The sequence below is a fragment of the Argentina silus genome (genome assembly GCF_951799395.1).
Source record: "Argentina silus genome assembly, chromosome: 15".
Lineage (NCBI taxonomy): Eukaryota > Metazoa > Chordata > Actinopteri > Argentiniformes > Argentinidae > Argentina > Argentina silus.
In genome coordinates, this window is record NC_139669.1 from 5,551,937 (window position 1) to 5,570,742 (window position 18,806).

General features: G+C 45.9%; 1 protein-coding gene across 1 annotated transcript in view; it reads right to left on the reverse strand.

The window, feature by feature from the left end:
• Positions 1-18,806, reverse strand: part of unc5a (unc-5 netrin receptor A) — a gene marked incomplete at both ends in the record, with an annotated part of 114,111 nt that overhangs the window by 25,990 nt on the left and 69,315 nt on the right. Inside the window, 5 exons of the mRNA XM_083686693.1 lie at positions 1,617-1,781; positions 10,966-11,133; positions 14,199-14,379; positions 15,844-15,947; positions 17,605-17,748. Coding sequence (XP_083542819.1) covers positions 1,617-1,781; positions 10,966-11,133; positions 14,199-14,379; positions 15,844-15,947; positions 17,605-17,748 — 762 coding nt within the window. The remainder of the gene's footprint in view (positions 1-1,616; positions 1,782-10,965; positions 11,134-14,198; positions 14,380-15,843; positions 15,948-17,604; positions 17,749-18,806) is intronic.

Sequence of the window (18,806 nt, forward strand, 5' to 3'; positions counted from 1 at the left end):
AAGCAATAAGGCATGAGAGGTCATGCTTTATGGTGAATCAAGTCACAGCTGAGGGGTGTTGTTAGGCTCAACGCGAAGCACTTATTGCTTTTATACAACGGTTACAATACACAATGGAGAATTGTGACAAGAAAACGGTGCCTTGAGGATTTATTTTGCGATAGATAGTTTACTGTGACGTACGGTCATCACTGTCACTCTATCAGGGAATAAAGCAATGCCTCTCAGCCAATCACAGTGCTGGTTATGATCAAACCGTTTGGTTATGTGTAATGCAGAATAAACCATAATCCTATTATGAAATCACAGAGTGAGAAAGTGATGCCTATTGTTTCCGGAGGAGGTTTTATATAAGAGCTATTAGCCTAGAGAAGGGGTTAAGTGTAAGACTTGCTGACTAGCCAGACCATACTGGTATTTTGCTTATTACAAATCTTCACACAACTATTGTCTATGGAAACACATCTGCTGGGAACAGATTGAGACAGGAATTCTTAAGTGGCCAGCACTCTGCAGTGCATTGTCAGTGCAAATGTGCATATAGTGTGTGTGTGTGTGTGTGTGTGTGTGTGCGTCCGTGCGTGCGTGCGTGTGTGTCTGTGTGTGTGAGTCAGAGGACCATACTGAGCGGCATCTGAGTGTGTGTCTTCTCTCTGTGGGGAGAAGCTGGTGACCTTTGATGATGGGCTGACTGAGCTCACTGGCCCATTGACAGTCCTCAGCTATCCTCCCACGCACGCACGCACGCACGCACGCACACACACACACACACACACACACACACACACACACACACACACACAGTCCTCTATCTGATGATATCAATCTGTGTATGACTCCTAATCCCTTATATTAACTCACTGGCCCATGTGTACAATGTGCAAAATCCTCATTTAACTCGACACAACGCCGATCCGTCAAATAACATTATACATATGGGATGTCACACTGCGATGCATCATGGCCGGATGGGGAATGGGAAAACCATTCCCGCTTTGATCCATACGGAATGCCAGTGTGCCCCCCCTTTCATGTCCATCTGGCTGGCTGTGGACCCCGCAGAGCCACTTCCCACACGGCTGCCATCCATGAGCCTGGCTGCTTTTAATCCAGACAATATGGGCCCATTAATGACACGGGGAGAACAGCAAACACGGCAAGGCAAATGATGTACTGTAGCTTTAACACCACGCCTTGCCGCCACACACACACACACACACACACACACACACACACACGCACGCACACACGCGCGCACACGCACCCACACACACACACACCTTCTGTGTCTTTTTATGGATGATTTGACCTTCACATGGTGTGATATCTATCCGCCAGATTGTCTTTTAATCAGGTGAGAAAGGATGGTTTAATTCTCAGGCTTATGAAAATAGGTCATGGAGCATCACATAGTACTTGTAAGTGAAACGACGCCATGACTCTTACAGCGAGCTCGGCGCTGCAGCACAGTGAGAGCCCTGTGTTAATGATCCCACCACCTCTATAAGGTCACGGCGGCAGGAAGAGACACGATCGACATCAACACACTTGTCCGCCAGATTCCCTGAGCTGTGGGATGTGTGGCCTGAGAGGAGATCGCCGGGGTTGGTACTCACTCTGTGGACACTGCTCGCTGGTGCAGTTGAGGGACTGGAGGTCGAGGCCCTGGCATTCTTTACCCCCGGTGCCAGGCGAGGGCTGGGTACACTCCCTGCTTCTCCACGTGGAACAGTCGGCCCCACACGCTGACCACTTGCTCCACTCACTCCAGCCTCCATCTACTGAACACATACATGGGGGACAGGGTCAGAGAGACTCGCACGCACACACACACACACGCACGCGCACACGCACACACACACGCACACACGCACGCACACACACACGCACACACACACACACATGAACTCACACACACACACACACACGCACACACACACACACACACACACACACACATGAACTCACACACACACACACACGCACACACACACACACACACACACACACACACACACTGACCACTTACTCTATCACCACAGTCACAGAAAGGTCATACAAACAAGGAATAAATCCCTTTCGGAAGCCTAATAAATAACCCATAGGGAAGACGTCAAGATGCAACAGTGATATCAGAGCAGAGCTGTGTGTTCTGGGGAGAACTGATATGAGTTTTTTGTGATATCAACACTGTTGCTCTCTCTGCAACGGAAACCTAGAAGGCAACATATAAGATTACACCCATACTGTAAGTGCATGCAAAAACACACACACACACACACACACACACACACACACACACACAGTCCCACTAAACTGATGGGAGAAGACATATTCTGTCGGGATCTGCTTTCTTTGTTTTCATTCAACATGAAAATAATGTAAACCCAACAATTTGATTACAACACCAACACTGGTGAAATGGAGGTGCTGGCAAGTGGCCCAGCTGTCTACACACTACATTCGTTGAGAGGCTTGTTTAGTCCCCAGAACCAACATTCCCGTTTTCATTATGGACACGGACACACACACACACACACACACACACACACACACACACACACACACACACACACACACACACACACACACACACACACACACACCATTTATGTCTTTCTGCAGCAGTTACAGTTAACTCAGGAGCAGAGCATTAGAGATGGCTTCCAGCAGTCTCTGCTATGTGCTGATGTCAGTGGCGAACAAGCTGCTCTAAAAACATGAGGTATATATATATATATATATATCTCACACCATTACCTGAAAGCAGTAGGTACACCACCTATCTGATGAAGTAGACAAGACTGCTATACAGCCCATAAAATATATCACTGTTACTGTATGATTAAAAAAAAAGAAAAATTGGGAATGGGCTTGTTGTGGTCTTGAAGGGTTCGCCCAGTGTACTACGGCACCAAAAATGTCACCCGTCATCGCTCACACTGAGAGCGAGGCCATTTTGAGAAGGTGAGGGTAATGTCTTGGCACGTCCAGGGGGGGGCGGGCGGGGGGTGCCTGGCTGGGTGGGAGTGATATTCAGACTGACATGGTGCCAGGTCTGGGGAAGGTTACCACTGGGCTAATGGGAACATGAGCTGTAATGAGCTCTCGGGGGGGAAGCTGCTCACTCCCACATGTGAGGAGGCAAGGAACCAGAGGTGAATCATAGAGATAGGTTACACCCACACATACCCATACTGTACACACATACACGCATGCACACACACACCCACACACCCACACACATTGGTGTGGAGGACTCCCCCCTGCTGACCTAGACCATGATGGTTTAGTGCTCATTAATCCTGGTGTAGCTACAGAACAGAGTGTTTGACCCCTAGAGTGTGTGTTTGACCCCTATGAGGTCAGGAGCTTTGGTTAATAAAACATGAGTGGAAAGTTGGGGTGTAGGCAGGGTAACTACCTATTATAATGGTAGTGAATAATGATGTTATTTAGTCTCCCGTGGACTGGGTGCAGTCATAATTGGCACAGTGGGCATATCAAACTATCTATAGTGAACAGGTGGGGAAATGTATGTGTGTGTGAATGTGTGTATTTGTGCAAGTGTGTGTGCATTTCTGTCTGATAGCTAACTGCTGACTGTGTGTGTGTGTGTGTGTGTGTGTGTGTGTGTGTAAGTGTGCATGCCTGTGTGTGTGTGTGTGTGTGTGTGTGTGTGTGTGTGTGTGGGTGTGTTTGTACATATGTGTGTAAGTGATGCTGACACAGCTCTCTTCAGATGGTTCCATTTGGCGGAGGAAGCAGAACCAATCAGATAATTGTCCTTGTTTGGCAATGAGTGGACCCGTCCGTGGGCCGTCTGGGTTTATCATCCAGAGGATGAGTCTGATTGAATAGGGAATTACAGCCTAATGAATATATTATCATATGTCTCATGTCTCTCCTCAGTTTATCTACGCGACTGTGAAATAAAGAGATGAGATCAACATCTGGTCCTGATAAGGTGATGAAATTCAACTTCTCTTTTCCGGCACAAAGCAGAGCTAATGGCCATGCAAATTACATTTTCATACGGCGAGCTCTGAATGCAAACGCCACATCAACAGGAGAGAGGTGGAGATGCAAACGTGGAGCAGGCGGGTGGAGAGAGGTGGAGATGCAAACATGGAGCAGGCGGGTGGAGAGAGAAAATCGAAGGAAGGTGAAGCTGCATAAACAGTGTTTGATGGTCAATCTCAGCCTGAACAGATGCTGCGAATATTCTATGAACAGAGGAGGGAAAAAAAGCCCAGAGAGAGCTGCTTTTCTTCAAAGGTAAATATTTGAAGCATCAATATGGGTGCTAATTTGATTCAAGACACTTGAAGGATTGCTTTAGAAAAGCAATAAAATTGTTGGGCCACTGGGATAGACATTTCACTCTATCCCAGACTCAAGCCACTGTTTGCCATTGTGTATACTGTAAATATACTTTAGGAGAAAATGAAATACGGATTTTGTGTCCGCACACAAAACACACATACAACCCCTCTGTACCCAATCATATGACCTGAGTGGCCTCTTTCTTTCACAGAAAAGACAACTTATTTCCAACACAACAGGTTTGGAAAGAGCTTGTCTGTGGGGCTGTCTGTCAGGGGGTAGGCTAATACAATAGCCCAGTGGCAGGCCCAGCTTGGACATCTTGTCAAGGACAGAAGCAAAGGGCTCCCAACTGCTCTTTACCAGACGGCGGGAGGCTCTCTTGAAAGGTTCCGCTGCTCCCAGTCACAATGGCCACCGTCGGACACCTCCGGACACCCATGGATGCTGTGTCCTTGAGAGGACGCGAGGAGCCTGACAATTACCTTGAACATCAGCAGGTCCTCCTCTCTTCTCTCCCTGTCACCATACACGTGTCTGTCTGTGTGTGTGTGTGTGTGTGTGTGTGTGTGTGTGTGTGACCACATCTAACCCCAGACAAAACATTGGACGGTTTCGATCCCTTCGCAGTAGACGAGGGTGATGAGGTGGCGCAGTCCTGATTAATCACGCCAACTGCGCTCCGTGTGTTTGTCACGTTGGCTGTGTTGGAAAATGTTTTTTGACAACTGCTACTGCTTTTACACACACACACACACACACACACACACACACACACACAGACACACACACACAGACACACAGACGGAGGAGTTGGGATGTGTCTCTCACATGTTTCTCTCTGGAAGAAGGATTAGGCCGAGCCATCAGTAAAGTCCTCATGGCAGCTCTGACATTAAACAGCAGTGTTGGAGAGATCGATGTGAGTGCCTTGGAAAAGGCAAACCACTGGACAGCCACCTGTCCTTCATCTCTCCACGGCCCCAATATGACACATTCATCACCAGCACTGGGGCCATAGAAATGCAGAGCACTGTGGAAAGGCCTTGGAACTTCACAGAGATTCTTTTTTTTTTTAAATATGTTTTTAGGGCATTTCTGCTTTATTGGGATAGAGACAGTAGAGCTTGACAGGAAGGATGGGAGAGAGAGAGGAGGGATGACAAGCAAGATAGGTCGAGGGTCAGAATCGAACCAGGAACCTTGCGATTACGTGGTAAGCGCATTAGTGTGCTACGCCCCAACAACTGCTACTGCTTGTGTGAATGGCCCAATCATTTACGAAAATAGATCGAAAAATCTAGCATCCTGCTATGCCAATGCTGTTATTCCGTTTGAGAATGCCATCACTGTGAAGTTAATACACATGACTTCCTTGTATGTTCATACACTATTTAGGTACCCACTTCACCATCAGAGCAGGCGTGAAAGGTAAAAGGTGAAAGTGAAAGGTAACCAGGGAGAGAATCAGGGAAATAAATGACGGGTAAACAAAATGAAATGGCCACAGAGCAATACAGCAAACCTGGTGCAGTGAGCGCTGTAGAAAGCTTTTTACTTGCCGGCCTCTGTCCCTTTTTTGTGTAACCTAATTTGTTCCTATCATATTCATTTCAGGGAAGCACTTTATCTGTTGAGAACATTGAGGACATAAAACACGTCAGAGTTGCATGTTGGCTTCCAAGGTTGTATACGATGTTTGCCTGCAGTGCCTTACAGGCTGTGAAAGCACACACACACACACACACACACACGCACGCACGCACGCACACACGCACGCACACACACACACGCACGCACACACACCAGCCTGCCAGCCAGCCCTTGAGTCTGTTTATTTTCTATCTAGTAAATCAATCTCCCAACTCTCCTGGCAAGCCTGAGGGACGAGTACACTATTTAAATAATTCACACAAATAAGGCATTTCTTCTGGATGTTTGTTGTTTCTTGGAGTGTGTTTTCCCTCTATCTTATTCATCTTGTTGGGAGTAGATTTCAATTTATTCGATGGAGGTGGTTGATGTATACTATAATCATGAATTCAGTGTCAAAACTGAAGATGCCATAGAGACAGTCCAACAGTGTTTTCCTCACGGTGGAGAACGTGCTGCTGTGATCTCCAGCTTTGTCCCTGGCTGACTTTTTCTCATGGCTTCTGTCGTCTGCTGTGGCCACAAGTTAGTGCAGAAGCAAAGTCGATGGTGGGAGAAAAGGAGGGAAGGAGGGAAGGAGGGAAGGAGGGAGGGAGGGAGGGAGGGAGGAAGGGTGCGGGTAGGATGAGCAGGGGATGCCAGGAGGAAGCAAAGTAAGGATTGTATGGCTGCAGGATGGTGTAGTCGTGAGTTGCTGATGAGCTCGTGTGCAGCTTGGCTTCTGTCTGGCTTCAGACTGTCTGTTTACCCAGTGCTGCTCTGTGGCTTTAGCCTCCACAGCTCCTCCACAGCTCTCACGGTCTCTCCCAGCATGGGGCCCATCTGATCAGCCTCACAGGCCTCTGCCAACTCTAATTAAACAGTTTGGAGACTTTACAACTGAGACATACTTTTCCTTCACTGCAATGCGATAAGGAGGGAAAGCTCACATGAAGAGATAAGTGTTCATCTTCAACAGTAAAGAGAGAGAATAGTTTTAGTATTCTAACTGACGACTGATAGTGAAAGCCTATAGGAAGTGTGTTTACTGACAGGAATGGTGAAGGAAAACAAGACTTATAACTGCGGGCGTAACGAAACACAGCAAGGAGGGAATAAAAAGATCACTTTGCACAAAACAACCGTGCACAGCCATGGGCGTTTGGACATAAAATATATAGGCACACATACAGTAGAGACAAATTATAGCCTCTGAATGGAGTTGGGTCGAAATTCAAATTGATTTGTTGTTACATTCATTCAGTTCACAATACATCTCTTCTTCCCTAAAGCATGTACCATATAAACAAGAGTACTGCACTTCAAAACAACCATCAATACTGTTCAGACAAAAGTGATGGCCTACAACCATGAATTAAAGTATTGTATATGCAGTGGTTGAATCGTGAAATTTATTCTTTTGTAGCCATTTTAGAAACATAAACAAAAAAAAATACTAAAGGAAGGAACGAAGAAAAAAATCACAGGAAAACTAATGATCAAAAAAGCAGTAAAATAATTAATGGATTCCCAAATCCAGACCTCTGTAACAACAGGCAAGTTCTAAAATCAGGACAAAAATTACATTTACGGCATTTAGCAGACTCCTTTATCCAAAGCAACTTACAACAAGTACATTTGGATAGATGATTCACAAGTAAGTGAATCATCTATCCATCAGGCATCATAAGAAAAAGTAATCTATGGTAGGACCAGGGGCTATTGGCAGTCACAATGCTAGAAGAAGGAAGAGTAACTTTTTTTTTTTTTACAGGAGAGAAACTTGTACAGGGGGGTAAGTGGGGATGAAGGAGGGACAGTTTAGGAGGGACAGTTAAGATGTAGCCTGAAGAGATAGGTCTTCAGTCTACGGCGGAAGATAGGTAGCGGTAGTAATAAGATATGCATAACTAAAACAGGCAGACAACATCAGCCACAGCCATGAGCCTCAACCTACAACACACAACAAAGACAAGCTGCCAGTAGTGAATGGACAGTGTCAGCAGAGTCTTTACTAAATCACAGAGTATCCACTCTTCACTCACCGAGCACTTCATTAGGAATAAATTATTAGTTATTATTGGACACGCCCTGCCCCAACGGAGCTGACTGGAGGCTGCTGGCCCAGAGACTCAAGCTAGACAGGTAGATACAGAAGCTACTGTACCCTTCGTTATATCACTATACCTTGCTGATCTAGAACATAGACTCAAGCTCTGGACAGGCACACACAACTATTATACAATCACTGAACACTTTATTAGGAACACTACACTAATACTGGGTAGGGCCTCCCTTTGCTCTCAAAACAGCCTCAATTCTTCGTGGCATTGATTCCACAAGATGTTGGAAACATTTCTTTTGAGATTCTGGTCCATGATGACATGATTGCATCTGCAATTCCTGCAGGTTTTTCAGGAGCACTTTCAAGCTGTGAATCTCCCGTCCTACCACATCATCCCAAAGTTGTTCTATTGGATTCAGATCCAGTGACTGGGAAGGCCACTGAAGAACTTTGAACTCATTGTCATGTTCATGAAACCAGTTTGAGATGACTTTTGCTTTGTGACATGGTGCATTATCATGCTGGAAGTAGCCATTCGAAGATGGGTAAATTGTGGTCATGAAGGGATGCACATGGTCAGCAACAATACTCAAATAGGCTGTGGCATTCAAGCGATGATTGATTGATATTAACGGACCCAAAGTGTGCCAAGAAAACATTCCCCACACCATCACACCACCTCCACCATGAGAAGGTGTACAGGTGTTCCTAATAAAGTGTTCCTGAGTGTATATCGCACCTCTCAATGCCTGTGTTTATTCCAGTCAACCTCCTCAATGACAGTCCACAAGTACCTTCTAACCTTGCAGCTGGTGGATTGAACTAGACATGGTCATGCACACTACTAAAGAAGTACGGATGTTCTCTGCTAGACCGGGTTCATTCCCTCTGCTCCCTGCCACTGAACATGAATCCAACATGAGAACTCCCTGCCTCCCTCCTCCGCATTCGGCTCGGAAATGATGAGTTATACCTCCAACAGTCACGACCCGTGTCTCTGATAAATCGGGAAGATAGGACCCAGATGTAATTTCTTTGGGGTTGTGGTTGTTGGGCCCTGTCTGTGCGTCGTGACAAATGGGGGACGACCAGTGCCTCGGAGGGGCTCCAGGGGGGCTCCCCTGTGAGCAAACAACATGCGACGTGTCTCTTCAGATTAGAGACAAACCTTGTCATTCCCTGCCTGGCCCTCAATGACTGAACCCTGGCCACTGAGCGAGAGCTCTGTCCTGGAGCCGAAAGCCACAGAGTCTCAGACACATGCTGCCATTGTCTTCTCGGAGGGCTGATAACAGAAAGAGAGGAGAAAGGGCACCTTTCCCCAGACAAAAGCAAAGCCAGAGGTGTGATGGAGGTCAAGCCCTAGTATATCCCTCATCAAAAGTGGACCAAAACAGGTGTGTCTCTCCCCAAGTCTCTCCAGACTGCACTCACAGGGCACAATGCACTTTGTGTTACAGTACCTCCAGGGTTGGAATTACTCTTGGGGGCGTCCTAACAATAGCGCTCCGGTCCCACGTTAATCTCTTTAAGCTTATAGAGGTGCTCCTGCTTTGTCATAGGGGTGGACCACCATCCCTGGGTACCCTTGCAATTTGACCCTCCGAGTACCTTACCTTAATCATACTAAATCTCTCCACCTCTACACAATCCCCATCACTGCGCCGTCATAGTGCTGCAGTACAATACAGTATTTCTTTCCTTCCTCCCCTGTTCAGTTTTTTTCCTCCTTGAGTGTTATATTCCAAGGAGCCATGTTACTTACACTGGTGCCTGATGCTAGGTGACGTCTTATTCCGTTACATGGGAGTGATTTGAAACGAGAGCCCTGATTGACTGAGGTAGATAAGGCCCATTTCAGTTTCAGCCAGGGAGGAGGGGAGGAGAGGAGAGGAGAGGAGGGGAGGGGAGGAGAGGATAGGAGGGGAGGAGAGGCTGGCGCTAGCAGAGGTGTTGGATTTCCCTCTCTACTGTTTACTGAGCGTGGGAGATTTTAGACTGGTCAGCAGGGCTGCATAATGCCATGTCTGTCCCCACAGCAATCTGCTCGCAGCCTCACAGTCATTTAGAGACTCACTCCCCCTCGCTCCCTCCCTTCTTCACTCCCTCTCTTTCTGCTTCTCATCTCTCTCTCTCTCTTTCTCCCTTCCTCCCTCTCTCTCTCCATCAAGCTTCCTCCCCCTCTCTACCTCACTTCAGTACCTTTCTTCCTCGCTCTCTCTCACTTCAGTACCTCTATCCCTCCCACCCTCCCTTTCTCTCTCTTTCCCACTAGCTCCCTCCCCCTCTCCATCAGGAGGCTAATGTGGGCCTGTAAATGAAGCAGCCTGACTTCCATCTCAACCTGTGAGGGATCAATATATTCTGCTCAGCATCAGGCATGGTGCTCTGCCTCTACACACAGGAGGGTTGGGGAGGGGGGAGGGGTGGGGGACTGGGGGGAATCAAACATGCTTTGACTCCTCACGCGTAAACCTGGCACGCATGCTGCTATAATTCAGCTTTTTATTGCTCATATTTACTACATGGCTTGAGTGCCAAACAATAACAGATGTACTAGCTGCCCTGACACACTGCACTGGCTGGGGCTGGACTTACTGTCGAGACAGCTCTATGAAATAGGGTCTGTATAGAGAGAAGGGAAACAGACATATATGGATTTAGTCTTATGAAACAAACTTAGCAATTCAGTGTTGCTGAAGATACTGGAAAGGGTCTCTAGGATAATGCCAGTCTACTCTAACTAATTTAATCACAAACATAACAAGCAGTCACTTGCCGGCTACAAAACAATACCTAATCGCAAAAAAATTAACATGAAGAAGAGCAGCCAAAACGGAAGATGAAGAAGGGCCTAATGATTCCTAGATGGAAAAAATTAGCAAGGACCTAAAGCCACAGGAAGCCAAGCACCACAGGACAGGAAGTTGCCTGGGAGTTACCTGGACAGGTGGCCGTGCAGGCGCTTTTCTGGACATTCTGCCCCTCGCAGGACGTGCCTCCGTTCAGCGGGGTGGGGTTGGTGCAGCTCCGACTCCTCTTCTGCCAGCCACGCCCACAGACAGCGCTGCACGATGACCATGTGGTCCACGTGGACCAGCCGCCGTTGACTGTCCACGCCATGGGGATGGAGGGATTAGGGAGGGAGGAGGGGAGGATGGAGGGATGGAGGGACAGAGCAGCCAGGATTACCCGACATGCACCAAGGAGAGACATGTGTAGCCACAGTAACAGTAACTAGGTATCCTATGGCCCAGCACTGCAAGAGGTATGTCACTATAGTAACAGTAACTATGTACACTATAGCCCACTAGCACTGCAAGGTAGAGTCAACGAAAACTGCAACAGCAGAAGGCTGCTGCTTCCTGTACTTGAGTTAGAATCATAGACAACAAGAAGGCAAACAAAACTGCCACAACGGGGGACGGAGAGGAATATGACCAGTCTAACCAAAAGCAGGCAAAAATGCTCCTATGATTTGCAGATCATCTAATTTCAAAGATAACAAAGAATTACCCCAGTGAAACTAATCTAATCTTGTTTTAATGGAGTTGAGATATTTTCAGTAAACTTAACTCTATCAACGGATTTCCAGATCCGTCTGTGTCAAACTCCAGACAGCCATTGTTAAAAGCAAATCATCTCAAGGCAGAAATAAACGATTTTGTTCATATAAAAGTGGCATTCTCAAATTCCAACACTTGAAACTTGGAAATGTCAATCCACTTCTGAGAATTGAAAAAATGGTCGTGATTAAAGTATTTAATGGTTTTCCTCAGCTGAACCGGCATTCATTCGTGGTAATACAGATCTGAAGTGTTCCTTTAACAGTACATCACCATGTAATTACGATATAAAAGGCAAGACAGTTCTCATTCTGTGTGAGCTCTGTCTCTCCTAGTATAGCCCCTATAAAGACTGAATGGACCCTCATGCTGCAATGTGCCCGAACTCTCCCTCTTCCAGAGTTTGGTATTGGCACATAATTGGTATAATTGGATCATGGCAGTTGATTGGATCAAATCAAGTCGGTGGAATTCTAATCAACTGCTTCTATATTTGCTCACTTGGCACGGAGTCTGGGCTACCGAGATCCTTCTCCAAAATTAACTGAATTGTTGACTTGGAGCCTTGAGCAGCGGTCTTGTTCCCACTCTGTACATACTCCCTACTTAATTTCCCTCTAAATCTCCCCTGTGCTCGCCGCGGCTGAATCATTTCCTTGCCCTCTCCCTGCGATTGATTGCCCACTATGGCGAGGTAAATTGCCAGGCAACTCGGCCCTTGATTACCTCTTAGCACTGAGCGCAGCCACGTCAACCCGACCTCGTTAAAATGCGTCTCCTCCTACCCTCCTACCACGCTCCGGAAAAGTGAGGCTATTATAACTGGCTACACCTAGGGTTCAGCCAGTGTCCTGGTCTCTCAGGTTTCATACCCAGTAAATTGACATTTCTAACGGCTAATGCAGAGCCACGTACAATACTTGAATAAATGGTAATAACAGGTCTTTTGAATTGGGCCCGTTCAGCAGGGATTCGTCAATCCACAATTAACGTGACAAAGAATGAAAGAATGCATCTGCACACACGCAAACACCTGCAATTTATTGCAATTTCTTGGACGTAACAGCGAAGAACGTTGATTGACAATAAAAGGCAAACAAAAGGGTGGAAATGGTCTTGGGTTCACATTCTTCTCAACTATTATATTCTGTACAGAAAAATCCATTCAATCGTCATTCAAGAACACGTCTAATTATTAAAGTATAATGTTAGAATAATTATTTTTCTCAGCCTCAATGTGCTATGAATGTCCATACGTCACAAACTGCACAACGTAATTAAAACTGGAGACAGGTGTCACCATCGTCTTTGTACAGTCATTTTTGGAGACGGGTGTTAATAGCTAAATTAACTTTACTGGCAAGCTTAGTATACCTTGGGCCATATCAGAACATATTTAACGTTTGTTAGCTGCTACTGTTCAGATTTACTTTTTGCTAGCAATCATAATGGTGACGTCTGTTTACATTCTGCAGTTTCTGACGTACTGTATGGACTTCAAATGCATAATGAAATTCTGAAGGCTAATTTCTCTGAAAGGAATATCTGAATAGAACATTCTGACTGCATGGTCTGAATGAATGCATCCTCATTTGAATCAATCCATCCACGATAAACTCCAGGTACTCTGATTTCATTCTGGAAATAAAATAAACATTCTTTTTAGTTCCCAATACCTGTGGTGAAATAACAGTCTGTTTTGTTTGGGTCTAGGATGATATTATTTTCTCTCAGACTGCCTCAGCAAACACAGACACTGTGCCTGATCGTGCTCCCCTCATGTACACACAAAGTTGCTTTCATGATGCACTCCCAGGCGATTACTCTCTCCTGTTTGCATGTAGTAGAGAATAAAGATGGGCTGTAATGTATGCAAACTTTAGTACTGCCAGGGCCCTGGGAACCCTCTGTGGTGAAAATGTGCTGTTCCTCTGCATTTTAATAAAGGTCAGTCTGCTTATCAAGCCAAGTCATTATTTACAGTTTGCTGTTAATTCAATTTCCCTTCACATCTTGCCTCCACCACAGGGAGGGGAATGAGATAGCTACTCAAAGATTTGAGCCTGTTTCTGGCTGGATGTGAATTGGTTACGTGTTACCATATAACTGTGTAGTAATTCTGTAATTACTTTAGTAATTGCATTATCTTAACATCTTACTACATAGCAATGTACTTATTGCTTTGTAATTCCATTGTAACAGAGTTGAGCAGTTACACAAGTGGAGTATTACTAAATTGCTATTTAATTATTTTGTTATAATTAATTAAAATTGAATTACAGTGTTACTACACAAGTACAGGAAAAGGGCAACGTAATGTAAAGTGGCACAAACATATAGGACATGCAGTAGGGGGATCATTCAAGGACTGAGGCAGTTTGGGGGTTTCGAGGTGTGGCATCATGCAAACAGAATAGGAGTGTGTGTGGAAACGTTTTCGCAGGGTTTCTCATCACTCATCTCTGAACTTTTTCAGCAGAAATCTTTCCTACTTACTTCCACAAATACTTTACTACTGCGCCCAATCATATATGTGTTCAAACTGTTGTTCCCCTGTGTGCAGAGATTTGACCCCGGGCTGCCTTGGGTGTTGGGGGAGGGTCACCTACCGTAGACTAGGATGGTGGCGGAGGTGCTTTTGCGTCGGGCCACAATGTTCTTGGCTACGCAGGTGTAGTTGGCTGTGTCTGCCAGACGGGCCTGTTTGATGATAAGATTGTGGTCCGTCGTGATGAAGAAATTGGGGTCGCTCGCGGGGTCGATCACATCCTCGTTTCTCTGCCACTCCACCTGGAAATACGTTTCTATGGTCACAACCTGCGAGGGACGGATAAGAGCCCCCCCCCCCCCCCCCCCCCGTCCTGCGCTGAGGACCGAAATGGGCCATTCCACAGATAACATAGGGACATAAGATAACAGCACCAACATGACTTTATTGAACGGGGGTGCATTCAAATGTAGGAATAAAAAAGCTGCAGTACATCAAATGTAGGAATACACAGTGCTATAAATGTAGCCTACAGGGGGGCTTTGTCCTTATTGTGAAACAAATGTAATATCTGATCTGGAGCACCATGGTCTGTACGCACTCTATCCCTGCACGATCTATGTGTGGCCTGCATAACCGACGCTGATGTTATTTCTCTCTGTACTTAAGGAGGTTCTTCATCTCTCGGTTGCTAGCTTTTCTGTTGCTGTTCCAATCCATCCATATGCCGTTGGAGAATGATTAAGTGGAGGGTCCCCATGCCCATTCTGAGCAGCTAGCACAGCTGCTGTTGTTCCGTTCCTTCTCTGTGCAGTCCGGGGGAAGCTAGCTGTTGTTCTTTCACTCTTATGCTGTTGTTGTAACATCCCGTTCCCCTGCTATTAAAACTGGCTACCTCTCCCTGCTGTTGTCCTAAGCTGCTCCCCATTCTCTCCTAGAGTGGCTACAGCATGTTCTGTTCCGTTGGACAGCGGCTTGCGTTCCCCCTGTTTTTGCCTACCTACTCTATGCTATCTCACAGTGGCCAGCTCCTCTGCTGCTGTGCCATGCAACTCCCTCAGCGGGCTGAGTGGCTAGCGTAGCTGCTACTTCTGTTGTTATTGGAGCGGTTAGCGCCTAGCTGCGACTGGAAGGAGGATGCAGGCAGCAGATGAGGTGGAACAGCTGGCCCCAGTCTGGTCCTCATGCTGCAGAGAGGGGGAGCGGCAAACACAGCCATGAATTATGGATGGGCCTTCAGAGCTGCCAAGCCTGGACGGAGGCCTCTAAGCCAATCCTGACTGATGTGACGAGACACTGTGATATACGAGTTCTGACAGATGTAAAAGTGATAATAAATCAATAAGGGGAAATCATTAGAGGTGTAATTCTTCCTTCCAGAAGAATCTGTCTCCCGGAGTAGGATAAGGCTGCCCCTAGAGTCAGTTCCTGCGTCTTCTCCACTAATGGATACTGTGAGGGTTGAAGCCGGGTCGTGGCCTGAGGTGGTCCAGTGGTGGAGCACCACGGCATGCAGTGCACACATATGCCCATGTTGGCTTTGGGCACGAATCCGGCCCATGCCCTGCTGACATACCCTCTCCTCCTTACTGTCCTGTCTTTCTTCACTATCTCTATCCAATAAAAATGGAAAATATAAGAGCGGTACTGCCACACTCAAAAACTAACCTGTAAAAAAAAAAAAAAAAAAAAAAAAGATTGAAGGAGGGCAAGCTGATCGCATATCTCTGCCTATGGGCAACTTCTACCTCTGTGTAATCTCTTACCTCAGCTGGTGGAATGCCCTCCGGAGGATGACAGCGAAGTAACACTTCCTGGTCCAACGCCACCTCCTTTCCCAGAGGTTCCTCCTCAAAGTTCTTCCTCAGGTCTGGGTCGAAAAACAATTCAGCATTCAGCTCTTACTTGTCCCTCATTCAATCAACAAATAACATTTATTAAATTCCAGAAACAATCATACACTATACAAGAAGACTGTACAGCAAAGTATTACTATCTTTCCGTACTGTAATTTCTCATAGTTCTAAATGAGTCAGACACTTTGATGAGGAAAACAAATCCACGTAGGAGGGGAATGGCATAAACATGTTTTGAAAGACGAGGTAACAGTCTGTCTTTTGTATCGTGTTGCTTCTAGCGAGCTCTAAATAGCCTCTAAGTCCGCGATGGATCCATAGCGGATAGCACACAAACCATGTTGCTTATTAGAGGCTGCCTGCCTGGTTCAGGGATGCTTGTCTACTGCCAGAGGCGCCGCCGTCAACAGACAGCAATTGCATTATCCCCCTTACCCGGCAGCACCAGCCACCCGCGTGAGAACTTGGAGCAACCACACCAAAACTAAGCCCCGTGGTGGCTGGACAGGAGCCCCTGCAAGCCTGACTGCCTGCCTGGAGCTTCACATTACAGAACATCCCACTGCATTCTGTTGCTGTGTGCTTTACTGTGTACCATGTTCTGTATCGATACACCAAATATGAATTATATAGTAGAAGTGGTAATTAGAAAAAGTAAAAAAAAGAAAATAGTTTTAATGTGGTAAAATAGTTATAATGTTGTACTGTAATAGGGATTAGTTAAAGAAAGGCAACACTGGTGTTTTAAAGCATCCTTGATTCTATTTTCTTCCAGTTGTGACTCATAGCCAAAACAACGTGCTACCCTGTTGCCAATAAGGGCATGGCTGCCTGTGATGGATTTCTTAAAACAGATGTTGGGCCTGTCCTGGGCAATCATGCCTAGAGAAACATTAAGATGAACAGAGCGCTCTTTGACATTGAATTTAATTAAACTGGATATAATGGGACTGGAGGAGACTAAAGATATAACGGAATATACCCGGAAGGTTTACACGTGTGTGTGTGTGTGTGTGTTCTTATCTTACATCTTAGTGACATTGTGGAACAGTCACACAAGCTTGTGTAATGAGTATGTTTTTCAGATTGTCTGGCGGGTTTTGAGACACGGCGGTGTTCTGCTCTGTCTGGAATAATGCATATTTATGTGTGAATTAGTAGGGGAGAAAGATATAAAATACTCAGACGTAAAATGGCTTCTTCTAATAAAGCCTTTGAGGCTGTGGCTGGGGATGTCTCTCTGTGTTGCCTCGGTAAATTTATGATTGCTGCACAGTAATACATATCAAATCTGTTTTTATTCCAGTTATTTTCATCATAGAGCCCATTGCTGATATATCTATGGTGGACGTGATCATGGAAACCCAAATGCAGTGCTCTCCTTTTCAACGTTGCCTCCGAGCAGATGTATTTAACTCTCTCCTGCAGTCTGATCATTTTTCTTCTTATCAGCGGTACCACAGGAACATGATTTGAAAAGAATCTTAATCACATTATAACACAGCATCAAATTGACATCGCCTCTCAAGGAATCACTCAGTGTTAGTTTTCCCAAGCGCCACATGTTCAGCAGACCATCAGACCCTTACTACTAGTGAACAACATTGTATTAATAACTTGCTAGATATTTAGCGGTTGCTTTGTACAGTAATAGAGTTGAGCTGCACTTACAGGCGATCCTCACGAATGCTTTCTGGCTCTTCTGGGTTCCCGTCGTGCTCCAGGCCACACATTGGCACCAGTACTGGTCCAGGCCGAACACCTTCTCCACCTGCTGCCTGGAGATGTCAATCTTCACCTGCATTATAGGCAGACCTGCAAAACACACCGACACGGGAGCACAGTCAGGACATGAGCTACAGATCTATACCTCCTGTATAAATAGGTTAGTTTCCCTAAACTACTTCTTCAGGAAGAAGTTAGGGCTCTGTGACTATACATCCTCCAAACAAGCAAAGGAGGGTGTATTTACAAGAGGGCCAAAACAAACAAGCACAGTGCCATAATCTAATATAAACAAAGTGCTTGTTAACCGGGGAGAATAAGAGGAGAGCCTCGGAGGCATCGTGGGTGTAATTCTGGGAGCGGTAATGTGGGGATGGTTAAACGCTGTCTCTGTCACAGTCATTTGAGTGTGAAGTTGAACAGAGGGGAAACACCCAGAAAGCAAACTCTCAAACCTGCTTCCCCTGGTAGTGGTTATTAGTCTCAGGGGGAGGCACATTTCTCTAAAACAGTATCTCCACAACGTTGTTGATTAAAGAACAACAGCGAAAGGTTGAGAGAGATGTATTGTTTTTCGAGATAAAAGTGGGATATCTAATGTAAAAAGAACCACAAAATTAACTGATAGCAAATCTTGGTGAGAAACATAAGAAACAAAGTAACAGTATTGCGTTGCCATGGTAAAGTCTATTTTTCCAGCTTGCTCTGTTGTTGTTTTATATTTGAGAACCAATTTTTCATTTCATTTTCTCCTGACCTTTATTTGGACCTGTAAGCCTGTGGTATTTTCTGTATATTGAGCAATGACCTTGACCATGTCCACGTATGTTCATCTCTCTGTGTCTTCCCTTTTATTTATTTATTTATTTCTCTCTCTCTCTCCCTCCCTCTCTCTCTCCTGAATAGGTTGTCATGTTTTCTCTCTGCTTCTAGCACTCCTCGTCAGATCTGGCCTCTCTGGGGCCTTCAGAGGGAGGCGTTGAACCTGCCATACAACCTCAGGCAACATGGAGCGTCCTACACAGGCCCCCATCCCCACTATGCTACTGTACGGTTTATACAGCATGGTCTGTTGGTCTAAATAGAGTGACGTTGAAGCTATCCAACTACCATTTAGCAAAAAGCACTTAGTGACACTCTCCGGCACC